Source organism: Epinephelus fuscoguttatus, linkage group LG14 (assembly GCF_011397635.1).
Source record: "Epinephelus fuscoguttatus linkage group LG14, E.fuscoguttatus.final_Chr_v1".
NCBI lineage: Eukaryota > Metazoa > Chordata > Actinopteri > Perciformes > Serranidae > Epinephelus > Epinephelus fuscoguttatus.
In genome coordinates, this window is record NC_064765.1 from 23,265,644 (window position 1) to 23,277,474 (window position 11,831).

Sequence of the window (11,831 nt, forward strand, 5' to 3'; positions counted from 1 at the left end):
TACAACAGAAAGGCTTCACTTTAAAACAAAACGATCCCTGGAATCCCCATCCTGTTGTATTACAGAGGTAAACATAACCATGGAAATACTACTTTGAAATAAACGTTGGTTTCCAGCATGTTTTCTTTTTTTTTTTCCTAATGTCATTTTTCATTCAACAGCATTTTATCCTAAACAAACAGTGTAGGGAGCTGCGGCGTGCACAGCGTTGGTTTCCAGCTCGGACATTTGAAGGTGTCCTGTGCGTCAGAGCCGAGGGATGTGTTTGCTCTCAACAAACAATCGTTTAGTTTCACCCTCTTTGACGTATTCCTATTATGCTGAGCTCAGTCTGCATTCTCAGTCATTTTCTCTGTTTGACTGCAATTATTTAATGTCCGTAAGAATGCAGTGGTCACTGAAAGGCAATTATTGTTCTGTTCCTCCGGTTATGTAACACTGAGGTACAGGCTGTTCAAAAATGCTGGAATATGAAAAAAAAACAAAACATGAGAAACACTGATGTCAAAAAAAGGCGATTGCTGAAGAGGTCTGATGGGTTTGAGAGTGCCATTAGTGGAGTGGTGTTTGACAAGTCTTCTTGGTAAATGCTGCCGATGATTGTGAGCAGAGTGGTGGACCGCATCTTTTATCTTTTTGTGAGAGAGAGGGCTCGGGTAAGGCTGAAGCAGGGGTCGGAGGTACTCATGGAGGGCAAAGTGTACCGCGCCCCCTCTAACCCCTCATACCCGCCCCTGAGTAATGCTGGGAGCCGCCACATCCCCACGTCTCTCGCCGGGCCCCAGAGCCCTGAAGTTTAGCTGCACTTGCAGGACTTTACGACCATGTTGGAGAGCTGCTCAACTTTAGGGGAGCGACCCACGTAGTAGAGGATGGTGAGGGGCTCCAAGTCCTGAGGAACACAGCAGGGTGAGGCGGATGCTTCAGGGTTCAAGGTGTTGTATAGGCTCAGCAGCTTTGGGAGAAAGAGGAGAAGGCGATGAGGATCAGCAACCATGTTTTCCCAAACAGATTCACAACTTTAAAGGGGTAGTTCAAATTTTTTGAAGTGGGGTTGTATGAGGTACTTATCCAGAGTCAGTTTATTAACTACAGTAGATGGTGGTCAGCATGACCCCAGTTTGGAGAAGCATGCAGGAGTACCGTCACTTTTGTGGACAGGGGCAGCAGCAAAACATATTTTAGCCACCTAAGGAATCAGTTTAGGTGTACACTATATTTAGAACATTTGCAGTGTTTTAACGCTGTCAGACAGCCCTTCTGATGGGGAACTAAAGCTGTTATCTATGTTTTGTTCAAAGCCACCAGACTCCATTGGAAAAAACAGTAATTTTAGCTTGATGAACAGGGGAGCTGCTGGACTACAGCTCCCTTGGTCGGCTAGTTTGTTTGTGTTAATGTGTGACTTTGGTGAATCCAAACTAATCCTTTAAACACCAAAGTCACACAATAACACAAAGAAAATAACTGATCGAGGCAACAGTAGACCAGCAGCTCCTGTGTTCAGAGATGTTAAATTACTGTTTTTCTCAGTGGAGTTTGGCTTTGAAGAGAGCGATACAACAGCTTTGGGTCCCTGACAGAAATTTTTGTCTCATGGCAAGGTAAAATGATGAAAATATTCTAGATATAATGTACAATTAAACTGACATTAATTTTTTGGGTGGCTAAAATACATTTTGCTGCTACCCCCATCCACAGCATTACATGGCCTAGCTTCAGCGCCATTACTGACTATGGATAAGTACTTCATGCAGCCCTACTTCAAAACACCCAAAGTGTTCCTTCAGTGTGTTGTCTCACCGAGCTGTGGGTGGTGTCTGCGCTGCGTAGGTAAGGACAGGGACCAGAGCAGAAGTTAGCATAGTACCCTTCAGGCTGATGGATCCACCTCCAGCCCAGATCCTGCCGGAAATTAATATATAGTGGTCGCACACAGCAGTTCTCCTCATAATTGCTGCAGACGAGAGGACAGAGGATTACACTCATTTCATCTCACAGGTAACGCGTCGTTTTAAAGAGACATATACATTTTCCTGCCTATAGGCTCACAGCCAGAGATGAGAGTGAGGTTCAGAAATTCCACTCTTAGGTGTGCCCTTATTTTCCCTCTTGGAGTCAGCCCAGGTGTCTCTGGTGCTGCCTGTCAGAGGAAATCCAAAGCTGAGGAGACGGTGTGTAAGAGGAGGTGGCGTTTGCTAGTACTGGGACAGATCCCGACTTGTATCGGCTAATACCTCTGTCGTGCTCGTCTAGGTGATTAACAAGCTCATTTTGTGTATTCTGTGCCCACATACTCTTCTTTTCTGCCATCTTTTTGAGATCTGACAGCTGGTATTTCCATTTCATGTTGCCTCTGCTGACGTTCTACTTTATTTTCTACCATTCTTTATTTGCAGTATTTAAACTAACCCAGTGTTCAGATCTCCAAAACTGGCAGCGCAGGTGCAGCCACGGAAATTATTTTACAGTGAAAGACAATAGTCCAAGCAGTGCATTACATTTTCCAGAGCGAGGAAGTGTGTCTTACTTGAAGCAGTAATTGGTGTCAAGTGCCCGCTTGCGCCTGCGGGAGGAAGATTGGGCATCCAGCCTGTGGGGAGGGAGCATCATGAGGATGAGGTGGGGGTAGAGCTGCTCCTTTTGCTTTTTCACACGGCTCAGTTCGTCAAACTCTGCTTCCATACCTGCAGGAGACAGTCAGTTAGTCTAGAAGGAAAACTATACACAGCAGAAATACAGCAGGTTTTCTGAGAACCGTAAAGATGTCTTCAAGAGCTGACTTCAGAGGAACCACAACTTTAACTCTGATCAGCGTAGTCAACTGTAACTTTTACAGAAGGATACTGTAATATCCAGGAAGGGCTTCACTCAGTTTTGGCTCACTTTTCATCCTTCTCCTTATTCAACACTGGTCCCTAACTTCCTTCTTTCCTCTGTTCTCCCCCCTGGGCCTGCGTCTGCTCATCCAATCTACCCCTGATAGCTAAAGCAGTGGATATCTCAGGAGAGATGCTGCTGTTGGATATGTACGCCCCTCTTTAATTCGGGGCCAAGCGTCTGAGCGCCGTGGCAGCACATTCCTTGTGGCCAAGCCAGTCGGGAGTGTTCCCAGGGCCAAGGGCCCGGGGGCCCCAGTGCTAAGTGAGATACCAGATCAATTGTATTCCCATGCTCTGTGTCTCTCTCTTCCTCTTAGAAAGGAAACCCATTATCTTACCAAAAAGACCTCAATAGGTTTGAGAAACATGTTGATGACTGGATCAAAAGGAACTTTTTTTAGACTATTCGCATAATAAGAAGAGTATTGTGAGTGCTATTGTATCATAACCAGATTCTTATTCATCCCAGGAAGCACTGCACTAGATCTTACCCTAACAATAAGAGACATAATCAACAGTTTGGGTATCTTTCATCTGGCGGTGCACAATGGAACAAAGGATCTGTTAAGCCTTTTGTACACAAACAAAACATAGACATGCACATTAGAGTTTAATTTAAAATGTTCGGACTTTCAATAAATCCTCTGCAGTTCATAGAGGTAAAGTATAGAGTCCACACTACCAACATAGCAACACCAGATGAGATGTCTTACAGCAGCCCTGTTGGTAGGACCACATTATCAGAAGGACATCAGCCAGTGCGTGCCAATAGTCTCTGTTAATATGTTTAAATAATAACTAATAGCTCAGATATAAGTATGGCTAATGGAAATATCTGAAACAGGCACTATAAACTAAACCTGGAGCCCAAAACAAACTCCTAGAATAAAGTGGTCCTGAGACCCACTAATGCAAATCATCCCAAAACCAGCACTTCCTCAATAGCGCAATCACAATGAAACAAAAATTTTCAACAAACACAAGATGCCTATCTGGAACATTAGACGAATCAAACACAAATCAAACAGACCTGAATGTTATCTGGCTTTTGATCGTGAATACAAACTGGCAGACCATCTTTTTCGCTGTGAGAGATCAAAAGCAGAGAACAATCCAGACCAAATACAGACTTAGCGACAGACCACAGTCTGGCCATAGGACCCCCTTCCACCCCCACCCCAGCCACCCCCAGGCAAGACTGAGACTGGGTCGGGAAGAATTTAATCAGAGTAGAATACTTGAAGACGCTGGAGTTATTGATTCCCGATTTAGCTGAACGTGATGAAAGCGGAAAACGTTAGATAAATCTAGGAGAGAGATATGCAAGATATTTCTAATTAGTTTGACATTTTGGGAAACATGTTCTTCTGCTTTCTTACTGTGAGTAAGATGAGAAGAGGGATACCACTCTCATGCCTGTGCACCGGCAAGAAAACAAATATGTCAAACACTTCCTTTTGCATTATGTAGTTGCATGCCATAAACTGAGGAACAGACAGTGCGAACATCCGTTTTCAACATTTTTTACAAATCGTTTTCTTTCTTACATGCCATCCTTGCTTTAGACATCCTTTTTTCTCCCATCCTCACAGAGGTTTGCATAAATTTGTTTGGCTGTTTGCCAATTTGAACTTTGGCAATATCCTTTTCAGCACCTTATGATACCACCTTAAATTTAATTCTTAACAAGCTGTAGGAAAAACAGCAAAGCTCACTGATACAAATCCAAACCATTTGAGTTTCTTCCACATTACTGAGGTATTAAATGCAGTCTCACCTTTGAACTTGACCTCTAGCACCTCATTGGCGTTCTCGATGATGTCACCATTAGGCCTGAAAGTGTGGCAGGGACAGTGCACGCTAATCTCCAAGCCCAGATTGGTCTCTGAGGGAAACAAGAGCAGAGGGATGTAAGGGGCTGACATTTTCCCCTGAGGCCGTTATGCTCATTTTGAATGAACCAGCGCTATTTGGCAGGATGTGTAATAAGGTGCAGGGAAAATCTGAGGTGTCTCACTCACGTCGGTACATCAGCCACTCTCTCACTGTCTCTGTCACATCAAAAGAGACCCACTCAGGCGTTCCCTTGGTCAGGACATTCTTGCCCCCAATGTAGCGCTGTTTGGCTTTGGGGTCGTCTTTCTGGAGGATCTGCGAGGAAAGATGAAAATGTGACCCAGCTGCATAAACTCTTTTTCTTTCTCACACACACACACACACACACACACTCTCTCTCTCGCTCTTTCTCTCTCTCTCACACACACACACACACACACACACACACACACACACACACACACAGAACCAGAGCTGTCTCTCTGAGCCAGACTCTCCAGGATGCCTTGGGCCAAATGTCTACTCTTCATGGAAAAAGTGACTCCCTGTGTTGATATCCCCATTTTGCAAGTTAATGCCTGCGTGTTACCCTCCTGCCAATGAGAACCTGGCTGTCCTTCACGTCAGCAGTTCAAACTTTGATTTAAGCTGGGCTCATAGATGCAGTGTCACACAGTGCAGGAAAAAAAAGCAGGGCTGCAGGTATCTCCGAGGGCATTCATGTCCTAACTGCGTTTTCATGTCGAGGCCCCAAATGAACAAAACTGACGATGGAGGAAAATGCAGCCATGTAGCTCAGACATTCCTATCTCCATCAGCAACCCTCTGAACAAAGGTGTTTATCTGTAGTGAGAAATGTGTGTGTGTGTTTGGGTGGTGGGTATGACCACCGAGCCCCACAGCAGTGCTATGGATAACCGGGTTCCTGAACATTGTCAGCATCTAATCTGTCTTCCTGTGGGAACGAGGGGCCAGCGTCAGCCCTCTGCCAATCAACTCCAGCCTGAAAAGTGTGGGGGCGAGCGAGCAGCTCCATTTACTCCCCCGGTGGGTGACCCTGCCTCTATCTCCTCCTAGGCCCCTGGAAACAATCTGAGGGCCTGACAGTCTGTATTCAGCTCTGGCCAGAGCGTTGCCTCAGAGGCGGTATGCAGTCCGGAGACGCTTGTCTCTCTGGCAGGAAATGTTGGAACCTGATCATTACTCCTAGTCTCTCACGGGAGATTAATGAGGAAACCGAACAAAAAAAAAAAATCCATCCTTGCCACCCCACACACAGACATCTAACAGATCCATGCTTTCACACACAAAAAAAATCTCATAAACACAGCAGTGCAGGTGCAGAGCTATAAACCCCCTGCTAGAAGCAAAACACCTTACTTGATCTAACATGGATGCACAACTGCTCTGAGATCGACACCAAAGAAAGAAGAAACTGTTGAATGGTAATCTCAAGTTTCTTAAAGATGGCTGTGCAAGCTCTTAAATTTGTGCTAACGTAGAATCCATTTGACTGTAAGCACATGGAATAATGATCAGTGCATGAAAAGAGGAGAGAGGGAGTTGGACACCCTAATATAAATGTTTTCATCTTTCTCGCTGACCTACACAGGCCTTCTGAGAGAAGTAGAGCACATTACCCTCCTGCGCTCTGCTAACAGTGGAAATGAACGGTCAGATCAAACACACACACACACACACACACACACACACCTGGTAGAGCTCAATCCTCTGTTCGTTTCTCTTGGCGCCGGCGTTGGGGGTCCGCAGGGCTCTAAACTCGGCCCGGAATAAGTTGGTGGAGTTCTTCTCCATCGTGGAGACGTTGAAGCGGAATACCTTGGAGGTGATACCCTTAGGGCAGTAGGGGAGGTCATCTGCAGCAAAAGTGGAAATGATGACTCAACAGTGGCTTTAAAGATGTTATCAAAATATCTATTAAAAAAGATCAGATTGGAAAGCTCATTGTTTCTTTTATCAGAATCCTTTTAAGCGCCCATCCATCTGTTACTTCACTGTGCACGTGTTATCAATGCCTGTTTTCCACTGACATCCTTACAGGGGTGGACATGTTTACCTTCTGATTATTGATAAGCTTTTTGCAGAGGATTCCCCTCTACATGTTTAGATGGTTTGCAGATGAAAACAAAGCTTTTATTTTTTTTTAACTATTTCTACTCAATTCCAGAGAGACGTGGGCCATTACCGCGGACCATCTGCTTATACTTTGTGCGGTCCGAGTTAGCAACAAGTTGAAGTCATGAAATGAAAACCAAATGTCCCATGTGGTGGTGGAGCAGGCTGCAGTGGGACGGCAGTGTGCTCCTCCTCCTCCCACCAGCTCATGGGCCCAACAGGTGCTCCGAGGGGCTCGGCCAGAAGCCAAGTATTCCCTGGAACCAGGAGGTTTAGCTGGGAACATGTGGGCTCACGTGCTGCAGCAGAACAATACCTGAGAAACTATCAAGGAGGGCGACTCTTTGGTGATAGTAAGTGCATGCTTGACAAGCAATAGCTTGCTACATGCATGGTGTCTGTTATTGTACACTGACCTTTGGCAAAATTCACTAAATAAATTGCCTTATTGTCATTCTATGTAAAAAGCTTCCTGTTGCATTGTAGCCTTTCCCCTTCTTATACCATAATACCATTGAACAGTTTATTATTTTAACAGGCCAAGCACATGCAGTGTTGAGCAAAACAAGCACATAGCAAACTTTTTATGGGCCAAATGGAAACAGTCATTTACAGCCAAGCCATGGCTAATTTATTACCCCAAGCTTAAACTTTATTACCAAGCCTCAGATTTGCTGGTGGTTGAAAGGGGCATTGCACCTTTAGCTGATTTGCACCTCGAGCTGTTTCGGGACGAATGGAAACTCAGAAGTTCAGTCGTTTCTGTGTCATGCAAAAGGAACTTGCACATCTCCAAGTATCTGTACTTCATTTGACCCATAATCCTATTTCAGTGTCCTCCCAGTCATTATCTGATATTTCCACAAAGTTTTTTTTTTTCAACTTTCCCTATTTATAGGTGACCTTTTCAGCATTCATCCCCAGCCAGATATCTGTCCAGTGTTTCCACACAATCTATAAGGAGGAAACCTCAGTAGCCTTTTCCTCCCCTCACTCACTGCTCCGTCTCCCCCCACCTCTCTGCCTCCCCCACAGAAGGTGGAAAGCCCCACTTCGAGGGGAGATTTGAAATTCTAATCAAGTCTTTGGTTTCCTTTTGGATGACCTCATTTTTCCCATTGCAATGGTTTTAGGTGGATTTCACATTATGGCTTATTTTTGCCAAGGGTCTGAAAGGTAATTTGTTCCATGTTGGTAAGTGGAGGGGATTGCTTGCATAATTAAAATGAAATACATTCACCAATTTTCTGACCCCCACCATTTTTTAGATGGTAGCTACTAAGACTGAGTGTCAGAATGCTGACATAGGTGTGACCTGTAAAGAACCTGAAGCAGCATGGATTTATGTCAGTAAGCTTCACCAGGGTCGTATTTCTATTGGAAACTTTGATGTTGAATATTATTTTACATCTTCTCAACCCTATGAAACTAAACAAATCAGATCTACTGTTCTGACTACTGATTCAGTTAAACCAGACACTGTTCTGTAATCAGATTCTAATTAGAGAATTTAGACTTACTGCAAAACATTATTATTAACATGCCTGCAAAAGTGTCCCATGAAAAAGCCTGGGGAACAAAATAATGCAGTTGATCTCACGCTTGCATTATCACTCAATGAATCTGAAAATAAATGGGCTTTAAATGAGGGATTTAGTGGCAAAGTTATTCAGGAAGGCCTGGGGAACAGACGTTTGAATAGCTCTGTTGTAAAGCTCCACATAAAGTGCCTCGCCCAGACGCTATCATCCACGCCTCGCACCCTGACACATGCTCACCCTCCAGTGTCTGGGATCCTCTCCTGACACAGAGGCATCCTGATAAAAGAAGAAAAAAAAAAACTCTCAGGAATCACCTCTTTTTGCCCTTTTGCCCGGAGGATTGTCCGTGATGTCAGTCTCTCCAGAGCTTTGTAGAGGTAAACAAAGGAAATAGGAAGCATAAGGCAGCAGGTGCTAGCCAGCTGCTGAGGTGTCTAGGTCTCATGGAGGACAACAGAAATTCTTTGGGAATGTAGTCGATTGGCTCTATTATCTAGTGAAATGGCAGTATCTGAAATTAGAATAGGTTTGCATCATGCTGCCATGGTTTGATTTTCACTTACCCATGACACAGACTGTGGATATAATAAACAGATTTCAAATGCTTCCTATGTATCAGAGGAGCATTTCCCTGTGTCTTGTTGTGGCAGGCCACTACAGCAGATGAGATAATGTGATGCAGCTCAGCTCTGAAGTTGAAAAACAACTTTTTTTCCACTTGATTAGGGATGAGGAAGCAAAAATGGTAAAGGCGTGGGAGTTGGGGGGGAGAGATGCTGTTTCTTTGGGAACAGGCCAAAGACCTCTGTCTCTGTTTGTTCAGATGACATCATCTTTCTACTATCCCATATATCAGATACCCTGCTGTCCTCAGCGCTAGTCCTCATTTTTTACTGACCCGACACTGAGTCAATGATTGGCTTGAAATTTCACTGAAACTGCATGCTTCAGTGTGCAAGGCACGATCTTTCTAATTTAAGAGTCAGTGGATTCGAAGAATGTTATTGTGCCAAAGGTCGTCATTCAGCTCGGTTATGTCAGTATTTGGTTTACGATGATATAATGAGCCACACTGGCCTTCTGATGCACCAGAAAAAGAAAGATCTACTGCTGCCCAGTCTCAATTATGCTTCATCTAGTCATAAATGGCAAATACCTTGATTTGCATTAGTAGTAGTGGCTAGGAAAAGTAGTCTGGAGCAAGTGGCGCATTAAAGTATGACAGAAAAGTTTCTGTTTAACTTTTTAACTGGGCATGAAAAAAAGCAAAACTTGACCTTATTCCCAAACACTCCCACCTTCCAGAAAACGGTGAATGTAAAACTCATTATATCCAGCAGGAATGAAAATGAACTACACTGCAAAATTATCAAGGTGACAGACGTTATGTTCCTATACACTGCAACATGCCCCTGCTCCCTTTAAAATTACAGAATGGAAAAGGGAGAGAAAAGTGCTAATTAATGTATGTTGGCACCTTGTGTTAATTTCCTAATATCCTTCTTGGATAGGCTGTTAAGTGCAGAAAGTGTTGCCAGCAGCAAGTCAAGTTCACGTCTTGTATTATCACCTACAGTATGGCCTACAGTATGAGACCAGCGTGATGTGTCCTGGGCACCTGGCCATCACTGATCCCACTCCTTAGACCTCTATTTGTTTTGGGAGCTCTGGCTACCTCTGACCAGTGGATAAACCCCGAGCTGTGTATTTTGAGTGTCAGAAGCACTTTGTGGGACCTGTGAAATGGATTTGATTCAGGACTTATGCTGGAACCGGCAGAGGCTCTGCTTAGTGTCACAGCACAGCATAAACACCTGTTGATTTCAAAATGGTAACACCGTGCACTAAGCGGCCTCTGACCGTGAACAGGCACCAGTCCAACTCTTCCACTTAAAAAGTGACTTTCTCTGCAGAATCTGCTGCTCAGCGAGCTTCTGTTTCTAGTTTCTGGAACAATCAATGGACCATAGTTTATACAGGAAATACCAATATGGATGAACAAGGGAATTAGATCATAACACAGAGCTCAGCTCCTTGCTACTAGAAAGGAATAGTGGGGAAATAGCAGTGAGAGAGTCGTAACACTGGATGAAAAATATTGGGAAACTCACGGCCAGAAAATGGAAATGAGGTATTGGAGTTGGCAATAAATACTAGACTTAACTGCCTGAGAATTTTCCCCGCTTAGGAATGTGTCAGACTTAGGCTGGAGTTCCCATGGCTTTGGTGTGAGGTATGTATGAGGAATGGTGCTCATTCCAATTAGACTGTTTACTTTGCCCTCTCCTTTGCGCGCCGCTCCACTGCTCACAGGCGCGTCTGTGCGTAAAGGCTGCACAGACACGAGTGGACTTAACGCTAGCTGGAAAAATCAGATCCCTGTTTTTGACATTGTTGCCTCACCTCTAATCATTTTGTATCGAGAGCAGATACAGGTTTATAGTAGATCTGCACAAGTTTGGCATTTGGATCAAGCTTGGGCATCTACGTCTAAAAATGTTGGCTGCATGGCGCACTGGCAAAACAAAAAATCGTGCCAATCATAAAATAATTACTCCACCCTTTATTTTTCAGCCACCCACATCTAGAGCATACACGGGCTGTAGTTTAATGGTTGAGTTGCGAAAGAAACACTTGATCAAAAACAATAAACTTACTGTGTTCTGGCGGACCATTGATCATGTTGAACTTGTAAATCTCTTTGGCATAGTACTCAGTCTCTGTGTTATCCTGTCCACAACTCTGGTGCCTGTCTCTTCCCAGCTCCTCAATGAGCTCCTTGGTGCTGTTATAAAGGGCCAGGACCTGAAACGGTACTTGACTTGGACCTGTTGTTTGAGGCGGACTGGTCAGCCGGAGTTTACTGAGAATCTGTCCCCGGACCGCCTCTACTCTCTTTTTCTTTATGTGGTCGATGTCCACAGTGGTGCAAGTGGATAGCGACAAAGTCATTGTCACACAATTTGAGAGGAGGAAAAACAGAATTGCCTTTCCCAGATTCATATTTCACTCTGCTTTCACTCACAACCGAGGCTTGTCAAGTACAAGAAGAAAAAACAAACCAAACTAAATTCCGATTTGAATAGAATCCCTTTTCTCTTTTCATTCAGGTCGTGAGTGAGTTCTGTTCCTGGAGGAATCCCATTTTCTCAAGTGCTATGTCATCTTTGCAAAATGCGCATTTGCATGGGAGCAAATCCGTGCCATTTTGGAGAAAAACAATCTCAACTCTTCATTAAAACTCTTTATTCTACTCTTCATTCCCTCTTATCTCATGCAAGCACCTCTTCTCTTCTTCCTGAGTTTTACAGAGCACCGATCTCTGCGCCGCGGTTCAGTTTCTCCATTGCATTGAGCTCTTTCCATCCACTTGTGCTTTTGGAGTCAGTGCGCCTCTCTGTTCACTCTCTGCTGTCCAGCCTCAAACACACTTCAC

At 44.3% G+C, this 11,831-nt stretch overlaps 1 protein-coding gene across 1 annotated transcript; it reads right to left on the reverse strand.

The window, feature by feature from the left end:
- Window positions 1-98: 98 nt before the first annotated feature.
- tgfb3 (transforming growth factor, beta 3) lies at window positions 99-11,831 on the reverse strand. The gene is made up of 7 exons (XM_049597232.1): window positions 11,053-11,831; window positions 6,432-6,595; window positions 4,904-5,033; window positions 4,660-4,767; window positions 2,531-2,687; window positions 1,804-1,957; window positions 99-955 (listed from the first exon to the last, which is right to left on the reverse strand). Exons 1-7 carry the CDS (start codon window positions 11,396-11,398, stop codon window positions 797-799), a joined length of 1,218 nt encoding a protein of 405 aa, XP_049453189.1. The 5' UTR covers window positions 11,399-11,831; the 3' UTR covers window positions 99-796.